The 26,588-nt window shown below is 35.7% G+C and overlaps 1 protein-coding gene across 1 annotated transcript; it reads right to left on the minus strand.

Moving 5' to 3' along the window:
• Positions 1-1,963: 1,963 nt before the first annotated feature.
• On the minus strand, positions 1,964-17,218 carry LOC100249168 (cyclin-dependent kinase E-1). Its single transcript, XM_002273135.4, has 16 exons — positions 16,891-17,218; positions 15,530-15,640; positions 13,088-13,191; positions 12,965-13,007; positions 12,771-12,869; positions 11,746-11,815; positions 10,577-10,671; positions 10,403-10,436; positions 10,216-10,300; positions 9,969-10,046; positions 9,004-9,051; positions 8,273-8,305; positions 7,535-7,646; positions 2,797-3,015; positions 2,649-2,718; positions 1,964-2,380 (listed from the first exon to the last, which is right to left on the minus strand). Exons 1-15 carry the CDS (start codon positions 17,134-17,136, stop codon positions 2,650-2,652), a joined length of 1,446 nt encoding a protein of 481 aa, XP_002273171.1. The 5' UTR covers positions 17,137-17,218; the 3' UTR covers positions 1,964-2,380; position 2,649.
• Between the last annotated feature and the right edge of the window lie 9,370 nt (positions 17,219-26,588).

Here is a 26,588-nt window from a genome sequence, read left to right on the forward strand (position 1 = left end):
ATCATGTTGTGACCATGGTGTGGGGATGAGGAGTTGGTTTGGTGAGGTGTGATAAAGGATAATGTGGGGATTGACTTACCTATGAGGATTTGTGCAAATGGCCAACATTAGGATGAAATGAAAGAGTATAGTCCAAGTGAACCAAGTCATTAGGTGGACAATGGGTTATATGTGGTGGGTCTAGGTTTGGTGAACTAGGATAGAAAGTATGGGTATCCGAAATTGGAAATTGGGTAGGTTGGTCAAGGAGAACCAATTGGAGAGGCTTGTGTTTATGACCCTATCTTCCCATAATGAGAGAGTTTGAAAGGGTAATTTTGATTCCATAAATGCAACATGACGGGAGACAAAGAGTTTATAGGACATAGGATCAAAGCAACGATAGACATTATGTTCTATGGAGTAACTAAATAACACATAAGGATAAGAACGAGGATCAAGTTTGTGAAACGTATAGGGACGAAGCCAAGGGTATCACAAGTGTCCAAATACCTGAAAATTTGTACATGTAATTGGGACGTTTCTTGAAAAAAAAATCAAAAGGAGATGAATCACCCATGAAGGTGCTTCAGCATTCTAAATAAAATTTCTATTTTTTCAATTTGTTAAATAACCAATTTCCTTTATTTTATTATAAAATATTCAAATAATAGTTTATTTTCAAAATGATTATATTTTCAATTATCATACAAGTCCACTTCATACCTTTTACATCATTATCTTCAATTAACCCAACCATACTTATATGCTTAAATCTAGGTTTATTCTATAGCAATCTTGATTCTTCAAAGATAGTATAAATAATAGGAAATACATAGAATCATAAAATCAGAATGAATTGAACAAAATTGTCAACTTAATATAAATAACCTAATGCACGAACAATAAAATTCGTCAAAGAAATCTCTCTTGCCACGATAGGAGATTTTTTTAATCCTCCAACTACATTTTCATAGAATCTAAATCCACTTACAATGAGGTTGGATAATTTGAATTAAACTTATGGGAGTCTCAAGTAGTTTCTACCTTTAAGGCGCATGATCTCCATGGATTTCGTTACTAGTCCAGACAGTATCCAGCATGATACATTCCAAATCCTAATAATGCTGATCCAACTGATATTATTCTAAATCCTGATTATGCAATAATCTAGATGTGTCATGGCAATGGTTATAATTCCTAGGCTGAAATATGGTGTTTTCTTGAACAAAATTGTTCATCAAATCAAGGCTTGAAATTCTTGAGCGAAGAAGCAATCTTGATATTAATTATTCATAAATTTATTGTATATAGTCTTAGAGTGTGTTTAGCAATGATTTTATGAATTGCTTTTAACATTTTTTATGTTTGAAAAATAAATATTTTCAAGTGTTAGAAAGGCTTAAAAACATTTCTCAGAATCACTATCAAACGCACTTTTAGAGTCATTTGGTAATGATTTTAGGATGTGTTTTTCATATTTTTAATATTTATAAATTTTTATCATTCAAGTGTTAAAAATGTTAGAACTGCTTTTTAGAATCACTCTTAAACACATTCTTAAAGTGTATTTGACAATAATTTTAGAGAATGATTTTAATCTTTCTAACACTTGAAAATTTTTATTTTTTAAATACTAGAAATACTATAAACACTTCTTAAAATTACTGTCAAACATGCTCTTATAACACACTTGATGATGATTTTGAAAAGTGTTTTTAATTTTTTTAATATTTGAAAAATTTTATCTTTTAAGTATTAAAAATTTTTAATACTTAAAACACTTACACTTGTTGAACAAATAATTTTTTATGATGTATTTTGTTGATGTGAGTATTGAGGGTAGTTTTGTTTCTCCCTGGAAATAAAATTTGGAAATACGTAAACAAATTAGGAAATGGGTGATGTTAATCCATAGTACAACTTCCTTCACGAAAAGCTCAATTCTTCTTTGCGCTTGAGGATGACTTGAACTAGCTTCATCTCAAATCAATGATATGATATTTTCTATTTTCTAGTTAAATTGAAAACCCACTCATGTACAAACACAAGAGGAGTGATACAAACAAATTTTCATGGTTAATCAATTATTCATGTCTAATGTAGACATACAGTGTGGCTCCAACTACTGCAATTTATACAACATGGGCTTAACAGAGTTCTGTCATGAACACCAGCCAGCACTCTTCAGGGATGAAGCCAAAAATGCATTCACAGCATTCGGGCTTTGGCAGAGAATCAGATCTGAGAAGTACTTGTTCAACAACTGCGGGGATTCTAAATGCATCCACAGTCAGGGAGGCGAGTAATTGAGGCAAGCCATCTCAGCCTATTGTTAGCATGTATTGGATGAGTTTACGCATTTCCAGGACAAAACCCTTGTTTGCATGCACTCCATTGCCTGAAATCATGGGAACATTGTGTTTCAATTAAAATTTGTGATAAACAGAGTCAAACGGGTAACTTCACTGTAGTTGTAAGGTGATTACAAATACTGAAAATTTTCAGTTTTCGAAAAACCTAAATTATTCAAATCAGAATGGTACTCTTGACATGTGCCTTCTTTTCAACATGTTATCATCAACAATCAACATAAAAATGTGTAAGCTGTATAAATTTAGATGGTTTCATGAGGATATGCAATGCAGGAAGAACAAGAGCTGCATTACCTCAGAAACGTCTTGATTTTTGTTGCGGAGGGTAGCCAGGCATCCCCATTCCAGGGTCTTTTCTTCTCATCTGTAGCCAGATAATGTAGTATTAATCAGAAACAGGAACCAGCACTTTGTGACAACAAAAGTTCAGAAAAATAAAGACCTGTTGCTGATGGGCCTGGGCAGCAACACCCCGCTGCATAGGGATACTTCCAGGATTCATTCCACCTCCCATTGCAGCCTGGGATGTGAGATTATAGGCTGACATGCCTTGAGCTTGTATTCTTTGCATCCCAACCACAGGCATTGGCCGAGGAACAGACCGATTGGGCACCACATGACCAGCTGCCATGCTCCCAGAAACTGCATTTCCCGATGATACCTGTGCTAGAGAATCAAAACATGAGTTTGTGTACAGCTTATAGAATCATAGCACAAGTAACACACACATATGTGCATGTTCACATTTGATATAGCAAAATTTTAAGTCCCAAACCCCGTTTTGTTCATACTCCATAGTCAAGACTTGCATATTCACAGAAGTGATGTTCAAGATCAAGAGAGTTACTGTGGAGCTTAACCAACCTTTTCTCTTGTTTGCCACAAAATATATGAAAAGTGAAGTTTAAGATCAAGAGAGTTAATGATGTGGAGCTTTATGGTATGGTCGAATATAGCATGGGTAGAATAAAAGAGATGATATTATATCATATCTCATGTTTGATTGATGATGGGATAAGATAAGTTATCTCATCACTTATCCTATCCTATGTTCAACCAAACATGGGATAGGATGAATGGTAGGATATATCATCCACCCTCTTTTTTTATCCCTTCTATATGGAATACATTAATTTTATGCTAAGATATTGGGTATGCATATCTCATGTATCATAAATTTATTTTTTTAATCATTTTTTTATTTTTATTTTTTTTACATATACTCATTTTGCAAAATAAATTTTTTTATTATAAATTAAATTTATAGTTAAAAAAGAAAAACTAAATATATATATATATATATATATATATATATATATATATAATAATATTAATAAATGACATGAATTATTTATATATATTGAATAACATTAATATAAAAAAAAATTATTTATAAAGTTTATAAATTTTAACCATGAATATTGTTAAATATAAGAAAATTTTCATTTTTTTTAAATAGAAAATATTGGAATGCAATATAGTTGTCATTTTAAACATTAAAAATAAAATATATTCTCATACTATTTTTTTTATTCATTTCACAAATTAAATATAAACATAATATAACATAACATATCTCATTGAATATACTACCTTAAAATATTATGTCCATAGGATATACATATCCAAGGATATCATTCAATGGGATATGATATCCTTGGATATACATATCCTATCCCACCAACCAACATAGCCATGGTATAGTAGGAGATTGGATTACATCTACACAGCATTTAAAATTATTTTTTCATATGTTAGTTTCTATCTTGTAATCTGTTTACATTCCTTTAGAATTTGGACTAAAAATATTCCAGTTTTCCTCTTTTCTTTTCTTTTTCTAATCATGGAATCAATGCATATTGCATCCAAGACCTACAGTTCCCATCAGGATTCTATCTCTAGCTGGATGATAAACTGCAGCTACTGTCCCACAGGTAATGACAGACTAGCTCACTTTTATTCTTTCATGAGTTCAAGATAAATTCAACTCTTTCACCTAGAAAGAGTTTGTGTTATTGGTGATGAGCAAGTCTCATTGTGTTCCCTCACACACACACGCACACACATATATGTTTGTATGTATATAAAAAGATCCAGTTCCATGTGATGCCCAAGCAACCTAAAAATTTTGATGAGGTGAAAATGGAGAAAATAATTTGTAGAAAAGCAACACATTAACATAAATCGACGTTCAAGACTTCACCAAACCACAGCCAGAATCAGGAAACTTTTGTTGGCGTGGGGCTACCTCCAAAATAGACAAATCCTTTCCTGGAAAAATCTAAGGAAGACGGTAGGAAAATAGTGGATAACTACAAAAATTATAAATATATTTCCATATAATCAAAATAGGATTCTGGACCAGGACAAAATTCCCAAACCAGTGTTGACAATTCATCCCAGAAAATACCAATGACAGTCAATTGTGTAGAAGCTGGCATCAGTGGTATCAAAAAGTTTTAATCGATATAAATACGAATGTTAAATAAGATTTCTTGGAAAGTAGCTACCAAGTTTCTCAAATTTTGGAAACCAAAGTCCATATTAAAAAAGAGACCAACTGTTTTCCTCAGCTTTCTTTATATATTGGCTCTGAGTTTTTATGGAAATTTTGCACGGTTTATCATGAAGCATTTGACTTGCCCTTGAACTGGGATTTCAAAGGCTTGTTCCCTGATCATTAGATATCACATAGAATTATTGTGATTTTTTATACAAATGGTCAACACTAGTTTCAGAAAATTCCAGTCATAATCCCAACTTAGTTTGATTGCTAAATTTAGATTTTCTATTAAATTTGACTCAAAAAAAAAATAAATGGTTCCATAGCTTTCTGTGTCTCTGATACGAAGTAATATTATTAGATTATTTTAAATTAAGAAAAGATTTTATAAAAAACTTTTCTGCTGACTGATCAACATAACCTTAATGACCATTAATTGGTCTCAGTGAGGAGCATTCTGAAATCGGTTTTCTTTCCTAGTTGATCCCTGACATCATAGTATGAATCTATTCTATTTGGTTAGTTTAGATGAGAACTAGAAAGTTACTAGTCAATCTGAAAAAGATAAATAAATAAAAACTTCCATTTTCACAACCTGTTTTCTAATGGATCATGGATCAAACTGTCAGTTGTGGATCAGGTCTTGGGTATCGGGTAATGTGTCCTTTGGACAGAAGGGGAAGCTAAGGGATAAAATAGTCTTCTAGGGGTTGAGGCAAGTCCCATAATTCCTTTCTTTACTTTGGCAGTTGGTGTCCTAGGTTGAGTGACCAGCACAATTGAGAATCTAAGATTTGGTGAAGGGTTTACAGGTTGGGAGGGACAGTGTGAAATTTGCTGATTTCTTGTTTGCTGACGATATCTTTTTCTCTTCAACTTATGAACTAGAGTTAGCCAATCTTAGATTTATTCTAAGAGTTTTTGGTAGTCTTTTCAGTAAAAGGATCAATCTCCTCCTCAGTACCATGTCTAAGTTCAAATATCCATCAGGAAACCTTGCTATGACAGCCCCTGAGGCTGTAAATGACCCTTTAAATACCTAGGTCCCCACTTGGAAGGTATAATCCTAGAGCATTAGGTTTTGGGACCTGTTGCCAAGAAATTGTCCAAGCACTAAGATGGTGAGAAAAAAAAATGCTTACTTTTCCTTGGAGGCCAGAATCACTTTAATTTTGTCCCACTCGGCCAGTATTTTAGTATACACTCCATCCACTTCCCCACTTGGAATACCAAGGTTCTTAGAAGCATCAATGACCAAGAAATAGGGAATTTTATTAACCAAAGATGTATAAAAATAAAAATAATAAAAAAAAAAAATTCAGAGAACAAGGAAGTATGTGCTTTCAAGAAAAAAAGAAATAAAAGCAAATCACATGACAAAATTTATCCTCCAACAAAACCCAGGATGAAAATATCGATTTTGACAAATCCTCAGTAATTTAATTTTACGGATATATCAGAAAATATCGGTGGATATTTTGACACAAAATATCAGTAGGTGAAAATTGATAAAAATAATTCATAAAAATGTTGGAAAACTCAAAAAATGATAGAAAAAATAGTAATACATATATTGAAGTTATTTTAACAAAAAAAAAAAGATATATATTGAAGGATATTATACATTTAGTTTGGATATATAAAAGAAATATATATATATATATATATATATATATATATATATATATATATATATATATATCATATGCATTTTATTAACCAAAAGTGTGGTTAGTAAACTAGTAAGAGAGTAAATTTCCAAGTGCTTGAACCATGGTTCAAATCCTAGTAGCAGTGAGTTTGGATTTGTGATTTTTAAATATCATTGTGAAAATGAATCCCACATTGGAAACAGGGAACAAAATATGGTCATATTTAAAGAGGGAGTGCTCCTCTACCAGTCAAGCGTGAAGAATAGGCTAGGCTGCTTGGCACACATTGTTAAATTCTTAGAGTTCTAACATTGAAGGGAGCGTTGAGGTGGCACCGATTTTTTTGCGATATTCCCAAAATATCGGGAAAAATATCAGAATATCACCGATGAATCAGTGAAAAATGGGTTAAAAATTCAAAAAATCGGATGGTTGATATTTCCATCCCATGTATCGTGTTGGGACTGCCCAATAGTCTATATTTCGACGAAATATCAGCGACATATCGTGATATTTTTGCCCTTTAACAAAACCACACAGTCCATTGGAAAGAATTCTCCTTCCAGTATCTCTTAAAAATCCAACTGTCAAATAAATCACTACTAAGGCTGATCTTTATTGTGTAATGAGTAAGCTCATCAAAAAGAGGGAATAAGCATCAGTTAAGTTCTATGCACAAAATAGAGTTTCTCATAGACAACCCAGGGGCATGAGCAAGAAATGAAATTCACTTCGCCCTTTCAGGTTTAGTGATGCCCCTTTTTCTATGTTCAACATTTAAATAGCAGCAGGAAAAAAATAAACATCTTTACAAGAAAATATTTCATACAATAAGACAGTCATGATAACTATCTCATAAACCTTCCTAACAACAGTAACAACCAAATGATGATAGTAACAATAATAATAACAACAATGATAATATTAAAGAGACCAACTTAATTTAATCAAGAACACAGGTATATTCATGGCTTAAGTTTAAAATTTTTCAGCTTTTCAAAAAATTTAAAATTGTTCAGACATACCGGTTGAGAAGTCTGAAGGCTATTTGTTCCTTCAAAATCTGTAGTTGTGTCCACTGGACGAGTAGGATAATTCATGACTTTCTCCGCTCCTGCTTGGCTAGGTACCAGTGCACTGAGCATTGATGTTTGATGTTACATTCACCTGGTCAAAGTGAAGGAAATATGGGCGGAATATATGCTTCACAAGATCTACTAGTAGATATCTTCTTAATTGTGATCTATGTAGCACAGATGCTTCTAAAGGATTCATGTCCATGTTGAACAACATTCCAATACACCCAGATACGTATGGCAGCCCAAAGTGTCAAAAATTTTGATAGTCTTTCTTGGTATTGTACATGTTACAAGCTCTGAACAAGTCAGGACATAATTGTTTTGGCATAATATATATGAGTGTGTAAGCATAATCTTTTTTATTAATATATTTTTTAATTTATCTTCAAAGTTAAGCTAATGAAATTGCTATTGTACAAATTGAGATGAATTAATCAGATTACAATGTCATATTCACAATTCTACACACAGACACACTCCATATGTCCTTACCTCTACTTACATATGCACGTACATACACACTATATGCCCTTGCCCCTACTTTTTCAGGATTTGCCATATTAGAGTCCTCATGTGTTGTTTCATGTCCACATTGCAGGGCATTGAAACTTAATAATGGTAACTATAAATGATTATGTGCAGCACCATGGAAAACGGAAGAGAAGAGGGGAGCAGAGAACTTACTTCCTCCCTGGTAAAGGTTCACTACGAAAGTACCTGAAAAGTAACACAACTATGATTGCTTAGATGACACTACTTGATAAATCAAAACAGTATATGAATATCTAACATTTGCCCTTGAAAAAACCACAAAATGTATGTCATTAATATCAGAAGGAAAACACCAAGTTTCCAACTGCAATAGTTTTCTGCTTCTCAACATAATTCCAAGCACTCTAAACAGATAAATGAACATATTGCTAAACATCTCAGTTTTAATTGTTTCTTATTGCATTATCCCCACTGAAATCTAGTCCCTCTGCAATCCCCACTGTGATCTCGTCCCTCTGCTTCTTAATCAACATGTCCATCTAGATTAACCATCACAAGAACTGGACTATTCTGTTACTCCTAGTAAATGTCTTCATCTATACTATTATGAAGCAAAAGGCTAAGTATAGTCCCTCACCCTCTTACATTATCACCCCTACAATTCCCACTTGGGCTAGCACCTCTACTCTATGAAAACTACAAGAATAATATCTAAGTCATCTAAAAAGAATGAGAAGCAAAAAGGAGGAAAAAATGGAATCTTTAAAGATTGCACTTTAGACAGCATCAAAAGTGAGGAACATCCATACTCAAATCATAAATTTATTCTATACTATGGTTTGATATGGATACTATTTTATAATTAAACAAGGACCTCCATTTCAGAACAATTGAGCAAAATAAATTCTGGTGAGAATTCATACTCGTGGTCTAGAGCTTGTGCTGCCGTTATTCGCTTTCGAGGATCATATCTGCAAATAAGATGCCCCTGACTAAGAAGAGCTTACTTGATTTAATTCTAAAAAAAGCGCAAATCATATAAGATAACATTATGGTGAGATACGTGGTATTCAAATAACTACAATCAGAAAGTCCAACAAACCACAGATCACCCATTCCCTTGTACTGGTTTACCAACTTTGGCCGCCCATGAATAAAAATGCTTTCATTCATGAAATGACTGGTAACTGCAATATCACATTAGGTGAATGTTGTCCCTGTATGTTCCTTCTCATAAAGTACACAGCTGACAACAAACTCTTGAGTTTCATTTTATGTATATGGAATTAGGGCATTTCATTATGAATTTTTCCTCAGCAGAGTGAACTCCAGAACACCAACTCCCAATCACTCTTAATCATAGTTTTCAAATTCACCACTAGTTCAACTTGTAGGACAGGACTGATTAGGAAAAACTGAACTGAACCCATCTCCAACTCAAGAAATTCAGGCCTGTTTTTATACCAAACTTGAAATATGTAGTCTGAAGCCCCAGAAAAATAACTGAAAAGAATAGCCTTATAATGTATTACTGTTTTTCAGTTTGAGAAAATATGGTCATGAATCTGGAGAAAATGGAAAATTCTGGGAATTCAGGAAGTTTGCACCAAATTAAAAGAACTGAAAGACAACAAAAATTCAGCAATTTATTATAAAATTGTAGCAGGCCAGAAAAATTTTCAAATCTCAAGAAACAAAAGATAATGGTCAAGATAAACCTAGAAGTAAAAAAAGGGTCATCTAATAAATGTTGCTTTGAAAAGTTGCCTCATTGTAATCATTATATGCATACAGTATACATGAACTGCTTCGAAAAATTGCCTCATTGTAATTATTATATGCATACAGCATACATGAAATTCCCATAAATTCAAAAGGAACTACATACTCGAGCATTTTTGAGAGGAGATCATATGCAGCACTCTTCAGAGGGAGATGAACAACACTATAAAGCCCAGGATTCTCACTGTCAGCAGCACAAGCCAAAAAAAAGCTCATGAATCTATTAAAATATAAAAGAAATAAACCCCACAATGGAGGCAATCCAAAATTTGATATTTAACACAAATCAACTCCTAAAAAGTGAATGGAAGATAAATATAAGTTTACACAAAAAAGAAAAATATAAAACTTACTATTTATGCCCCTGAATATGTTGTACATCTGATTGCCAATGAGGAAGATTCACAAGTGTTGGCCACTTTTCTTGTGTGGGATGACCTGATGTAGTAATCAATTATAATATAGTTCTGCAACAAATTCAAAAGACAAAAAATGCCTACAAATAAAGGGAAAAAAATAAAATGAATAAAGCTTTCTCACCTAACACCCTGAATATTTTATCAAGTTGATCAAGCTGCAAGAGTGTGAATTTATATTACTAAACAGACAAGAAACTAATACAGCAATACAATCGGAACCACACATCTCCAGAAAGGAAAATTCACACCAGGAGACAAAAACTGTGAAAGATCGCACAAAAAACTAATACTGTACTTGAAAAGGATTTGGTGTCGCTTTGACTTCTGCCCCTTGAAATAATGGCTTCAAAGTCAGAAGCTCAGCAAATATGCATCCAACAGCCCACATATCTAATTGCAATTTTAAGGAAGCATTGTTTTCTTAAGTCAAATACAGTTTATCAATAACATTATCAAAGACAAGGTAAATTAGAGTCCCATCCCCTTTTTCATATGCGAATATCAAATGACTTAAATAACCCTGCTTACATGTGGAATGATTTAAATAACCCCTTTCACTATTACCATTCCTCTTATGTTAAAGATATTATAAATATATAAATAAATAACTACACAAAAGTGGGCCATAACAAACCCCTTTAACTTCTTAACTTTTTCCGCAAATAATTCCTATCATCTTTCACTCAATGCACATAGCCTTATGGAAAGGTCATCAAGAGAACCCCAATCTATGAGCTCTGTTAAAACCAAACTTTCAAGTTCATTCACCAATGCATGCACAAATCATTGTGTGGAGTCCAACATGTGAATTCAGCCCTCAAATTTTGGTGCCCTCAAATTTCGGTGCCCTTAACTCATGGCAACAAGTGCCCAGACAACCGCAGAAGTCACATTTAGTGTACCAACACCACCCCGTCATGGAAAGTTTCTACCCAAGAGTCCAGTGGCAAAATTTTCAAATTCACTTTATTCATGCCACTTTAGGTCTCTATCTTTCTTCCATTCCTATAGTACTACCTTATCAATCTGATAAAACATATGGAAGTAACATATCCTGCTATGTTATGAAAAATATGCACTGCATTAGACCCACTTTCTGTGGTGCATCTGAGCAGAAGATGAAGCATTGCTGTAGCAAAACACTAAAACTGAAATCTTGGATATTGCGGCAGTAGAATATGCAGTCCTCATCATACAATTACTATACTACAAAGTATAGCCTCAACTACCAAGTAGTTTTTCAAGGAACCAACCTGGTTCCATAGTTTATAACCACTATTCTTGAAATTTTTTCCAATTACCAATATCTACAGGATTTTATATACAGTATTAAATATGTGTATTCTATGCCTTAACAAAATGTTGTCCTTAACTCTTAATTTTTAACAGCATGCATGCTCAAGGAACCACATGGTAAATCTATGCCTTGTAATAAATGCAATGTGGACTTTGTGTCAAGGATACCAACAGCGCTAGTGTAGTGCTTTGCCCCAAGTAGTAACTCAGGGGCACGATACCAAATGGTCACCACCACCTGCCAGAAAAGATTAGCATATAAATATCTTGCTCAAAATTAAACTACTATATTCCATAAACAAAATCAAGAACCAAATCACAAATCAAGCAACCAGTACATCACAAGAAAAATAGAGCACTCTGAATAAATGCAAGGATCTTTTCATGCAACACCTTTCCTTTTTTTTTCTTTTTTTCTTTTTTTATTGTGCACTCTTTTTCATAGGAAAGAAACATTTCATTAAGGAGATAAAAGAGTATAAAGAAGGATGAACTATCCTTCAAAAAAAAAAAAACACATAATAAGATAATAGAACCTCAAATGTAACAAAGTAACTAAGAGCCCACTAAAGATGCAGCCTTATTTAACTTAAGAATCCAGCCTTAACAAGGTAACTTAGCTTCCTGATCCTAAGAACTTAAGGATCCCTTTCCATATCTATAATCTTAAGAATCCACGAATCCCATGGCCATGGTCCTCCCACAACATAGAGAAACTAAAGAAAAGGAAAATAGGAAGATCTCCTTCACACATAGATTAAAACATGTGAACCAGCCTTCATGTTGTCTTCCACATGAACTTCTATACCATGTGTTATCACCATTCTCATGAGCTACCCCTCAGTAGAGCAATCAAACTTGTAAAAGAGCTTCTATGTTGGAAAGGAGACAGACATGTGGATGATGAAGTGGCTAGGTTTAGGGGGAGATACAAAGGGGAATTGGTTGACAATAGTCCTCACAAGCTTAAGCTCAAATCAGATAATTTGATACCTAAATTCCAAGACAAGAATGTAAAAGCTTTGGAGTTCGTTGCTTTTGACCATCAAGTGGATGTAATCAATGATCTTTATAGTGCACCACCAATTCACTTAATACTTGCTTGCAAAACAACATGAAGAACCTTATGCAAAGCAGAATACAGATTGATACAAAACAATAACAGTGACTAAAGACACAACTGTGCCTCTCACCCCATTATCAGATAGTGGCTTCAGGGGTGCTTGGTATATTCTTGCAAGCCCAAAATCAGCAATTTTAACCACTCCCTGTTCATCTCCCTCACCCATAACCTGGCACAAAAATGAACAAAAACTAGCATTACATTTAACAAACACTATCATCAAGAAATTGTCACATATAGAGAGATATGGCATAAGAATTGTACCAAGATATTTGATGGCTTTAGATCTCGATGAATGATCCAATTACTGTAGCCAAAGTTCCATATAAGTTCATAATTAATGGTGATACTGGGCATATCAATCAACACTGCACAAATAAGCCTTACCTGTGGAGATAGTTGAGCCCATTAAGCAGCTGCCAAAGCAATGACTTAACAGTGTATGGATGGATAGGATTGGTCACCTTGTCTCTATGGTGTCTAATGATTTCCTGTCATGCTCAAAAAGAAATTAAATGTCAAAATATGGTCCTATGTTCAGAAAATTGACAATATGATTATCTTTACAGCTGCATGGTAGTTCTTCTGCTGAACGACTCAGGGACTAAAATCAGTTCTTGATCACAAAACAAGAACCAAAAAAAGGGAAAAGTGAACATTTGAGTGCATGAAAAATATGGATTACCAAAGAGGTTGAAAATTGAAAGAAGCCAATATCTGTTATTTCTGCCCTTTTCAGAGACAAGTCAATGGTTGGAAGTGTTAGTTTCAGACATGGTGTCAGCAGTCAATAAAAATTTTCAAATAAACACACATTTTTACTGGTAGGTGCTTCCATGTGTATATAAGCACTCTTCTAATCTAAGAAGCTAAGCCACCAAACATGTTGGAGTAGAGACTTCCACCAATGACTGATCAGAAGCAACCTTCTCCAATGATCTCCAATCAATCAGTCCAATCAATGACCATGAATCAATAATCTTTTATCAGGTATGTGGTGTTTCTCTCCTTCTATATTACTCACTATAGTCTTCTTTCTTATTCATATTGGTTTGTCAATCACAAATGGATATCTGGATTTTTGTATTTTTGCATTGCTTTGAAAATTGTGACTTTTTAGGTTTGGTAGACTGGTTGGAGTTGTTTTTTCCTTTTTCATGGAAACAAGTACAAACCAACCAAATATTTGATAGAAATCCCAATGGGGTTATTTGTGTAGCATTTAACATGAGTTTATTATGTTTCCATGCAGATAAGCTAACTGGGCTGATGATTCATTTTCCTGTAATGAGCATATATCCTTGGAGCTGTGTTAGATGATTGAACATGCTTTTTCTGCATGAACTAGTGCCAAAATATGATATGAGAAGTGACATGGATATATGACCAATTTCATTTTGTTCCATGTAATCACATGTATTGTTTTTCAGTCCTATCAAAAAGCTGCTGCGTTTTACACCCCTCCTAGTTTCCAGCAGCATTGTTTTCAACTTTTAGACAGGGAATTGCAGGTGAGTTTTCTGTATAAGCAGATATACATATAACACTTGCATATAAAAAAATACCAAAAAAAGGCAAAAACCTTGATACATGGGAAGGATACAACGATTACCCAAAGAAAAAACTAAAAGAAAAAAGAAGCTAAAGCAAGGGCCAAAACTAAAGGCCAGACAGGCCTTATACCAACCACAACCTAAGAATGAAGTCTAGAAATGACATACAATTTTTCCCAACAGATTTCCTAGACCATAAGGACAAAGGCTCAAAGAGCTGGTCTTCCAAAACCAACTGTCACAGCTCCAACCCATCAAAGATTCTCTCGTTCCACTCCCTCAATGCACCTAAAGAAAGGCTTCTTGGACACTGAAACCATGTAAAGGATCACATATGGGAATTTTCTCTTTGATTGTCTTGGTTATCACTTGTTTTTCTTCTTTCTTCTAATATTTTTGAGGAATCATTTTTAGGAGCAAGATTTTGAGGTAAAACCTAATACATTTATCAAGGTCAGCAGCTAGTTGTTAACTAGAAGTTTAAGCTAATGAGTAACTAAAATCTGGAACTCAGCCCCTAACACTATGCATATAACTAATTAATATATATTTAAAAACATTTTTAGAATACCTCATAGCATATTCATGCATCCATTGATTTGAACACTTAAGTATGATTTGATGTCCCATGAGATTTATAGAATTGCTGTTTGAATCAATCCATTCTAATTTGGCTCTAAATTCAAAGCCCTTAAAATTTAGAATTCGTGGGTTACTTTAGATATTGGCACCTAGTAGCAGCAAAGTAAAGTTAGAGCTCCATTATTTGTTGCGAATGGACTGAAATTTAAAAATCACCTCTAACCTAAAAACATCTGAATCACTGACGTTCTTTTGATTATAGAAGGATAGACAGCTAAAAATATCTTGTGTTGTGAACCAAGCATTAGGTCTAAGCAGTTAACTGTCAAGATGTCAGTCTAGTGGAAACTACAAATTAAGTTTTTCACATCAGGTTCTGTTTTGAAAGCTGGGTCAACTTCGTGTTGTCTGTCCTTTCTCTTTTCCATTCCCTCAGCTCCTTATAATCAAATTGACCATAAAGAAATCAAACGAGAGAACATAGACTTAGCAAAGCAAGAGTTAAATTAGGATATGATAATTTGCATACTAATTGGAACTCCATAAGCATAAGTACATACACCCATTTTAAACACTTTCAAATCTACAATTAGTTGTTAATCAATTGGTCTAACACTTTAATCCATGCAATAGGCAAGAGAAAATAAACGAATAAAAATCCTAGAGACAACTAAGAATATAAACCAATACTCACATAAAGGTCATGCTCCGCATAGTCGAAAGCCAGATAGAGTGACATGTCTGCATGATTGATATGCACATTCACAAGCTTCACAACATTCTCATGGGAAATTTCACGAAGCAGCTGCATGGAAGCATAAGTTTCTTGAAATTACAATCAAAGCACCAAAAACATCATAAAAAATTTGTGGACAATGAGCAACATTGACAAAAATACTCCCTTTGAAAGGTGAGAATATTTCAGAAAAGAAAAGGAAGTAAAATTTTTAATCCTAAGTTTTATATTTTTCCAGTTCCCAATAAAGGCACAGTTGAGTAGAAACCCCATCTTCCAGGTTTCAAATAATGAAAAAATCTAAGGCCCAAAATTCTAATTCTAATCTTTCCCACATTTTGTTAGCAACCAATCAGCAGCACAACAAAATCAAAACATCTACAGGAAGAAGAAGAAAACAGTAATTTCACATATGGCATCTTTGTACCTCTTAAATTTCAAAACCATGAACCTTTTCCATTAACATGAGTTCTCGTTTTGGATGAGAAGAAAATCTGGGCAAATAAAAGAAATTAGAACTTTGACAATGTGCCATGCAGATTTGGATTTCAAAGGGACCAATCAGTTCATCTACGCCAAATAGTTAGAAACCAAATCATTGGAAACTTAACAAACAATACTATGACTCATTTGGCAGGGGGGAAAGGCTTAGGGAAAAAAACTCCTGATCAGTTCTCTTTTATTCTTTCCGCAGTTCCTCAGGAAAAATAAACTGAAAGGAAAGAAAACAAAAAAATCAACAAATGCCTCCCCCAACTAAGCCAAACCCAAAAATAATGCACAATTAGAAGTACCAAGATGAGGAATTAGGCACAATTGCTTCCATTTGGTTTGCGCGCAGTTTCTCAAGAACCAGGCACAAGCTGACCACAATTTCACGGCCTGCAGTGCTTGAATTGGTTTATGGCAATAGATTTTCTAGAGACTTCATCGAGTTGAGGGTGCTAACGTAAAACCCTAATAATCAAAGCACAAACCGCTTGGTAGGTTGCGGAAAAAAACGTTGTCTCAAATTTCTTGATGACAATTGACTAGACTTTTCTGGAATGAGAATTGGTTGACGTTAGGTTTCAAAAGCCAAATGAATCAAAGGAAAAAAAAAATAGCTGTTTCTCCCACAATTTTGGTTGCCGAGAACAGCCCTTACTTTTTGAATCTAAACGGATGCAAAATCCTAACACCCAAAACACAATCTTCCATTTGATGAAACTGACGAAAATTAAACATGATCATATCACTGGTTAGATTACTGAGAAAAGTTTATCAAAACCAAACAGAGAAAGAAAAGAAATAAAAATAAGGAGAAGAGGAGTAGAGACCATGATTTCGCGTATGGCGGTGGGAGAGACGCCATCGCCATCCTTAGACTGTTTGAATTTCTTGATGGCAATGGACTTGCCCCTGTTGGAAGGGGACTTGGTCCTAGCCAGGAACACCAGCCCGTATGTCCCCTCCCCTATTTTCCCTATCAGATCGTACTGCTGCAACCACGCTGGCTTGTTGCTGCCGCTGCCGCCATTGCCGCCCCCTCCTCTGTTGCTCGTGGCGGTGGTTCCGTCGCCCATCCTCTTCTCTCTGAATGGGACACAAGCACGCCAAACCGCCCTGGGTGGATCTTTTATTTATATAAATATAAATTATAATCATTTATTATACATCTTTCCAACTCTACTACTAATCTATTACCTATTACCGAAAATGTAACATACCCACCTTTTTTAGGCCAATGGGATTGAGCCACATGGCAGGCTAGATGAATAAAAAAATTAAAGAAAACCAATTCTTCAGGTTAACCAACCTTGCCAGCCGGTTGCAGGGAATTAATCCAATGCACAACACATTGTTATCATCTATTACAATAACCAATTATAAAATCTGTTTAAATATTTAATATAATAATTACCTTTTTGAAATTTTTTTATGAAGTAGGAAAATACAGAAAATTTTGAAAAGAGAATTTGCTATTGAATATAAAGTGATAAACCCAAGAGATAAAAGAAAAATAAATAAATTTAAAATAAACTAAAAATTCTATAAAAAAAAAAATAATTTGGTTCTATAATTTATAAATAAAGGAAAAATAAATTTATTTTATTTTAACTTCAAATTAATTTGAAAAAATTGGATGAATATTTAAAGTGTGAAAAGCAATATAATTGGTTTATGAAGTGAAAAAAATATTGAATAATTTCAATGAATTGAATAGTAAATGATATTAGATTTTTTTATAAAAATGGGGAAAATAGAAATAAATTTAAATAAGTATATATTATTTTAAAATTAAAACAGTTATGTACTAATTATTAGTTGAGAAATATATGAATAAATTATTTTTTAGCATTTAAATTTACTTACACAAAAGATTGGTTGAAATATTGAAAATACAATAAATAAAAATATAACTAGTAACTCGCTAATTTTTTAGTAAATTTTGATTTTGAATTTTTCGGTCATCCATTGAATACCCCCTAAATGTAATAAACTTATTTAAACAATATTCAAGTCATATGAAGTCATAAAAAAATTTTAAAAGGTGAACAAAGTGAAGAGTATGATGAATATAAAGATTCCTCACATTTTTCAAACCCTTACTAATTTTTTAGTATTTTTGGATTTTGATTTTTGGGGGCATCCAATAAACACCATCTAAGTGTAAGGAACTTATTTAAACAATATCGAAACCATATGAGGTCTAAAAAAAAAATTAAACTTAAAAAAAGTGGAGAATGCGGATAGTACGAGGAATGTAAGGATTTCTAACATTTTTCGTATCCTGTTTAATTCTTTAGTATTTTTGGATTTTGATTTTTTCGGGCATCCATTGAACACCCCCTAATTGTAATGAGATTATTTAAACAATATTCAAGTTATATGAGATCTCAAAAAAAAAAATTTAAACTTCAAAGAAATAGAAAACTAGGTGGGTATAATGAATGTGAGGGTTCCTCACATACCCTTGCTAATTCTTTAGTATTTTTTAGTATTTTTGGATTTTGATTTTTTCAAACATCCATTGAACACCCCTTAAGTGTAATGAACCTATATAAACAATATCCAAACCATATGAGATTTCTAAACACTTTCCAAGATATATCAGAAGTCTTTGTGAGCCACTACTTATGTTCCGCTCACCATAAGCAGAACATAAGCACCCTACAGAATATCAAGTTGCAAGAGAACGTGTCGCTCAAAGACTTCATGAAGCAGTTTGAGAAAGTCGTGCTCCAAGTGGAATCCTGCAGTATAGATGCCATCTTGCAGATTTTCAAGCGAAACATTAGCCCGGGCAAGTCATTTTTTGAGTCTTTGGCAAAGAAGCTACCTGCAACAATGAATGACCTACTCAGGCGAGCAAACAAATACTCCATGCTCGAGGACGATGTCCGAGCAACTACTCAATAGGTCTTGGTCACCAATTGTCCAACCAAGGACGATGAGGCAGGAAGTTCTAAGCCCTTGAACCAATCAAGGCAAACTAGCAAGAGGCGGGTTGGCCAATAGCAGCAGAATCAGGCGAGACTGCCCCCTTCAATATCTCATATGAGAGACTCTTCCCGATGATCCGCAATTTGTTAGACTTCAGATGGCCAAAGTCGATCAAGACAGATCCAACTAGACGAGATCGGAACAAAAGGTGTTCCTATCATAAAGATCACGACCATACCATCGAGCAATGCAAGAGTCTCCATCACTTGGTGAAAAAACTAATCAAAAGTCGAACACCTAAAACAGTCTGTCCGCACAACTGGCGGGCAAAGAAAGACGGCGTAAGAGCTAACCGTCCAAGCCCCTGCATATCTGGCAACTCCTAGAGCTATCATCAACTAAATACATGGCGGCCCCGTATACGATAAACACAATTCTAAATGGCAAAGGCGAAGGTTGCTCTATACAGCCTTTGTAAGAGAACGGGTTAACTTCGTTCAGCGCAACTTTTCGAAAGGGAGTGTGCGCCCCATTGACGGCACAGTTACCTTTCCTCCAGTAAATGCTAACCGAGTATTGCAACCAAATGAAGATGCCCTAGTCCTAACACTAGGAATAAGCAGATTTGATGTGAGAAGGGGTTCTGGTTGTTCTAGGTAGCTCAACTGACCTCTTGCAAATGTCAGCCTACAAGCAGATGGGCTACTCACCATCCACCCTAGAGAACCTAAGGTGTTTGTTGTCCGAATTCAATGGAGCTACGACGACTTCTCTAGGTGACGTTGTATTTCCTGTCCAAGCTAGCCCAATCACCTTGAACGTACAATTCTCAATGGTCGATGATTTGTCCCCATACAACGCCATTATGGGACGTGCATGGCTTCACAAAATGAAAGTCATTCCCTATACGTACCATCAGATGGTGAGCTACCTCACGGAGGAGGGACAAGTCAATCTCCTTGGCAATCAGCTAGCCACGCGCCAATGCTATCAGGTGGCGCTAGACTCCGGACATCCAGTCGACAAGGAGGCACATCCGGAATCATCAAATACAATGGAGCAATAGCAATTACTGAGTTTGACGGAGAAAGATCCATCTGTAGCTTATCCACTCCAACCATTGTGTCTCTCACATGACACAAATCAAATCACCTATACTAGCTCCCTACTTACGCAGGATGAACTGGAACTATTAGGAAGTGTATTTCAGCGAAACAAGGACATCTTTGCCTGGACTCACTCAGATATGCCGACAATTCACCCATCTGTGCTCTCCCACAAACTTAACATCACGTCCTTCTCGCATCCCATTCGGCAAAAGGTTCGACGTTTTCATCCAAACAGGCAAGAAATCATCTAAACAAAAATTGACAAACTGTTGGCAGTTAGATTTATCAAAGAAGTCAAATATCCGGACTAGTTGGTAAATGTGGTGGTCGTTCCAAAGAATGATAGGAAGTGGCGAGTTTGTGTTGATTACACCAACCTGAATGACGGTTGCCCAAATGATAGCTTTCTTTTACCTCGGATAGATCAGATAGTCGATTCCACCATCGGACATAAGATGTTTTCCTTCCTAGACGCTTTCTCCGAATATCATCAAATCCCTATGTTCCATTCGGATGAGGAGAAGACAAACTTTGTTACACCACATAGGTTGTACTGCTACTAAGTTATGTCGTTTGGGCTTAAGAATGCTAGTGCTACTTATCAGAGACTAACGAAAATCTTCAAGCCCCGAACCATGGAAGTCTACATTGACGACATTGTTGTAAAAAGAGAAACCCGAGTTAAGCACGTCCAACACCTGGAAGAAACATTTCGTCTAATGCGAGCATATAACATGAAACTCAATCCAGCTTAGTGCACTTTTGGCGTCAATGCAGAAAAATTTCTAGGGTTTGTTGTGACCCAAAGAGGAATTGAAGTTAATCCAGCTTAAATAAAAGTTGTCCTTGAAATACCTGTCCCAAGCAACAAAAAGGAGTTGCAACGTCTCACAGGCCATTTAGCAGTTTTGGGGCATTTCATAGCCCGTTTCACGGACAAGCTAAGACCCTTTTTCCTCATGCTCAATGGAGCAAACACGTTCGGTTGGACAGATGAATGCAAGCAGACATTTGAAGTAGTCAAGCGTTACTTCACTGAACCGCCCATTCTAAGCAACCCCAAGTCCGGAAAATAACTTTATATATACTTGATTGTATCTGACTATGTTGTTAGTGTCGTCTTGTTTCGACACATACAAGACAGAGAGTAAAGGCTCATCTACTATGTGAGCAAAACAATGGTAGACGTTGAGACTCAATACTCTAGAATGGAGCAGACGACTCTAGCCTTAAAAAAATGCCACTCAGAAGCTCCACCCATACCTCCAAGCTCATCAAGTGACTGTACTTACAAACCAACTACTCCGAGTTACCCTGCACAAATAGGATCTATCCGGACGAATGTTGAAATGGGTCATCGACCTGAGTGATTCGAAATCAAGTATCAGCCAAAGTTATCATTGAAGGGACAAGTTATGGTCAAATTTATAACTGAACCCCCTAAAAAACAAGCACATCCGATTGATCGCCCTAAAAATCAATGGTGGACACTTCATGTAGACGGAATGTCCAAAGTGTTTGGATCTAGAGTAGGTATGATCTTACAATCACCAACTGGGGAACTGATGGAGCAAGTTGTTTGTCTCAACTTTTCTACCTCCAATAACAAAGCAGAATATGAAGTTGTCCTAGCCGAGCTAGATCTTGCCCTAGTATTAATTGCAACCAAGTTGGAAATCGGAAGTGTCTCTTAGCTAATTGTCGGACAAATTCAATGAGAGTATGAAGCAAATGATGAACGCATGGCTTGCTACCTCACCATGGTGGAAAGTCACTTGGAAAAGTTGGATGAGTGGGTCGTTAGACGGGTGCCACATGAGGAGAACGGGATGGCAAATGCACTAGCCGGAATAGTTACCACTATTCCCATAAAAGAGGCGGTAATGCTACCCGTTTATAATAAAGTTGCCCCCTCAATCACACTAGAGCCAGTGTGCAACACTAGTCAAACGAACTCAAGTTGGATGCTTAACATTGTGAAATACCTTTAGACAAGGGAGGTACCATAAGATGAGAAGCAAGTGCACAAACTCCACATACAAGCAACACACTTCACTCTAATTAATGACCAACTATATAGACGATCATTTGGAGGTCCATACCTAAAGTGTTTGAGCGAGCCAGAGGCCAAATATGTTCTGATCGAACTCCATGAAGGCGTATGTGGCAATCACTCAGACATGTGGCAATCACTCAGGCAGATGAACTTTGGCACATCGCGCTTATACGCAAGAGTACTACTAGCCCACCATGAAGCAGGATGCTGAAAGCTATGTTAAAAATTGTGATTAGTGTTAACAACACACTTCCATTCCCCGTGTACCTTTAGAAGTGCTTAACTTGGTCACAAATCCTTGGTCGTTTGCACGGTGGGGGATGGACGTAGTGGGGCCCTTGCCTATTGCAACAGCACAAAAGAAGTTTTTGCTTGTTGCAACTAACTATTTCAGCAAGTGGGTGGGGGCAGAAGCCCATGTCAGCATCAAAGATAAAGATGTCTCCAAGTTCGTCTGGAAAAACATCGTATGTCGATTCGAAGTTCCATGAGCGATTGTTATGGATAATGGGCCACAATTTGACAATATTGTCTTCCGAACATTCTACTCAGAGTTAAACATCAAGAACCTATACTCATCACCTCGCTATCCACAAAACAACGGACAAGTGGAAACAACAAACAAAACCCTATTAAGTGTAGTGAAGAAATTGTTAGAAGGGGTAAAAGAAAAATTGGTGGACGAGCTATTCAGAATCTTATGGCTTACCGAACAACATCTAAACGGCCAACAGGGGCCACTCCTTTTGTCTTTACTTATAGGATAAAGGCCATTATTTCAATTAAGATTGGCATGTCTACTGCCAAAATAGTCGTGCAATACCAAATGAACAATGATGAAGAACTCATAAAACAACTAGATTGGGCAGACGAATTGCGAGGAGACGTAACTATTCGAATAACTTCATACCATCAGAGAGCAATTGCTCATTACAACAAAAGGCACGACCACGATTTTTCTAACCAAGATCTTTAGTTCTCAGAAGAGTCTTCGAGAATACAGTTGAAGTAGGAGCCGGAAAGTTGCAATCTAATTAAAAAGGGTCATATATTGTAACTAAGGCAAGATACTTAGGGGCATACCATTTCCAGACTCTAGACGAAGTACCCCTGCTCCGCTCGTGGAATATAACCAACCTAAAACAATATTATTAGTGAAAATTGCTTATTACAAGTATGGAATACTAGGCTTCAACCAACCAGAGTAAAATCAAACTCTGCTTGGAGATCTTGCAGTTCTTGTCTCAACCGGACAACATCTTCTTCAATCTTCTCTTTGTCAACCACCATATTCGCATTTTCCTCAACTAGTTAATGAGCTTCAGCCTGAGATACCTCATTCTTTTTTCTCAGCCTTCCTTAGCATACCAACACCTTCTTCAGCCAATACATGGGCAGCAATGACCTCACTCTTCGCCATTTCCAAGTTGGCAAAGAGATCCTCATTCCCGTCCACATTTTGGGCAACATATGCCCTCATGGTCTCAACTACTTCCAACCGGTGGAAAAAGTGAGTGCGCTACCGCATAAGGTTTCGAACTCCGGCTACCACCTGGGAGGCAATAAGAAATCTTTATAAAACGAGAAACTAAGGCAAAATAAGCAGAAAAATGGGGAGACGACCTACTACTTCTACTGTCTCAAAAGTTGTGTAGTCCTACACATAAAGAATACGGGCAATAGCAGTATCCGGAGTATAGTACAGAAGCCATGTTGAAGTGGCACGCACCTCTTAGCGCCCAAAAACTTGAAAACGAATAATTCGTCCTACTTCAACCCGATAACTACCCTACCGAATAAAGACAAACGGATTAGAGGGCATTATGGGGGCTTCCCTCCACGTGTCATTAACCGAACTTCTTTGTTGTAACAAAATAATTAGTCTTTTTACATAGCAACTCTAGTAAATAAAAACTAGAAAAAGAGTCACTACGACTTTTGTAGTATTCCGGGTATCGTCCTCAAGGACTGACTTATGGAAATTGTCAACATTATTGATTACTACTCAAAAAGTGCTATTTGATAGCTTGTAATTAACTCTTTTAAACACTTTTGAGTAGTAGTTATTGCCTTTTAACCCAATTAACATGTTAAGGACCCTTGCAATCAATTCTAATCAATTTGTGTTAAGTTTTGGTGTTTTGATAGCTTTTTGATCACCAAAGCAATATGAGATTGAGGAGAGTTATTTGGAATCCATGGCAAAGCAATGGAAAGCTCAAATTCATGAAGAACCAAGCTTTGGAGCTCCATAGCCCTTTGCCAAAGTCATTCAAAGTATGCAAGGCAAGAACAACGGAGAGAGGAAAAACAGAGTGAAGAAAACAGAGGACAACAGCTGCAGTCTTCTTTCGCACTTTTGGAGTACTTTCCGAAGTCCATTTTCTACATTCTATATACCATTTCAAAGCTTAGGAAGTTAAGAATCCAATGCTTTAAACGGTGCACGATTCGGAGTTGAAACGAAGGAGTTACAACCATTGCAAGCAGATCACTCCAAGCTGAAGAAAGAATTTTGCACAACGCTGCGAAATCACCCTTTTGTTGCGAGATGATTTCGCAGCCTTTTTGCACAGTGCTGTGGAATTCCTCCTGAAGTTTCCCGATATATGCGACACGTAGGAAGCTGAGCACTTCAAGCTGAAAGCCAACTTCGCAGCACTGCGAGATTAGCCTTTTGCTGCGAAGTGATTTCGCAGCCCTTTTTGTGCGTCTACGAAATCTCGCAGACCTCGTTTTCACCTGCGAAATGGTCCTTAGTGCTTCCCGATATTTGTGCACCGACTCTTTTAGATCTTTTCTTCAGATATTTTTGTATAAATTTCCATTCTTCTCCTTGTAATCCACCAACCATAAGATTTCTTAGTTAGGAAGGTTGGAAAAACATCTCTATATATATTCCCTTGCATCCATTGTAAAAAAGATCGATCAATATATAGATATATCATATATAGAATCAACGAACAGAGCACTTGCTCTGTTTTTCATATATATTCTTGTTTTCTCGTTAGTTTTCTTTCTAGCCAACCAAACTCTGAAGATTTTTCCTCAGAGGATGAGAGGCTGAGTTTTTTGTCTCTTGGAGTAAGGAAAGCCGGGTAAGTTTCCACATGTATAATTTGGAAGTTTTGTTGTTTTAGTTTTTAATGAAGAGAAAGTGTAACCCGTTAATGGTTTTTATCTTTTTAGTTAACTTAAAACGCCTTTAAATCACCTGGGCCAACACTTGGTAAGGCAAGTGATCTCCGTCCATGGAGATGCACTAGTTTACCCCTTGCGAGCCTTTGGGAGGTGACTTGAATGTAGGATTTTCTAGAATAGCCAACACTTGGTAAGCTTTTGGACTCCAAGGAGACATCCATTAGTTATCTCTTGCGAGCTTTTGACGGGTAATCCAAGGTTAAAGATCACCTTGAATGGCAAGTGCTAGGTGAGAGGTATGAGCCATTGCAAGGTGCATCAGTGAGAGGGATTTAGTGTTTGAACCCATTAATGGGGAGCATTTGTACAACACCGGTTGGAGAAGGAACTATATGTTAATTCTCTAATGCGAGGAAAAGAAACAAGTGACTGGAACTCTCCATTTTGTATGAGGAACCTGAGCCTAGTGATCTGAACTCCAAGAAACACTTTTCTTTGTAAGTAAAATCAGTTACTATTTTTGGTTAGTTTAAATCTAAACCTTTTTCATTCAAACATCTTTATGTTTTCTTTTAAAGCTAACCTTGAAATGAAAAGGCACCAATTCAGCTTTGAATTAATATCATTTGCAAAGTGAAAACCCATCCCAGTGAACGATCCTAGAGCCACTATGCTATAGTAGCTTTGTCTTTGCTACCCTAGTATATGGTGTAATAGGTTATAAATTTTGTTGATTACTCCCTCAATCAAGGAGCACCAGCTGGACACGAATCAGCTGAGACACCAATTGGGCACGAATCAACTATAGTAAATGAATTGCTTTCGTTTAAATCCTAAAGTGAAAAACAATATGAGAATAATGTGAAACTAAGTAAAAGAAATTAAATTAATAACAAAATTAATATTGATTTTAAATTCAATTGATTCAAGTTTGGGGTTTTCCACAATCCAACATAGGGTATAGAAACTAGAGAAAACAAAGGTCTTTTAAGTAATATGATCTTAGGGTTTTAGGATTCTTGGCCACTTGCGATCAAGTTGAGTTCTATAACTCAAAATTGCATCTGAAACCTAATTTTTCCTTTTTAAAACAAATTCATAAAACCATCAAATGAATTAGATTGATTACTAGTTTAAGATTTTGCTTTTTAACCCTTCCTACTCTTTATAACTTTGTTTTTGGGCAAATAACGATAGGGAAGACAAAGATAACTAATGATCAATAATTACCAAGAATCACTAATATCGGACAATAACCTACCGTATCATTTCCTAAACTTACTCA

This window comes from Vitis vinifera, chromosome 7 (genome assembly GCF_030704535.1).
Source record: "Vitis vinifera cultivar Pinot Noir 40024 chromosome 7, ASM3070453v1".
Classification (NCBI taxonomy): domain Eukaryota; kingdom Viridiplantae; phylum Streptophyta; class Magnoliopsida; order Vitales; family Vitaceae; genus Vitis; species Vitis vinifera.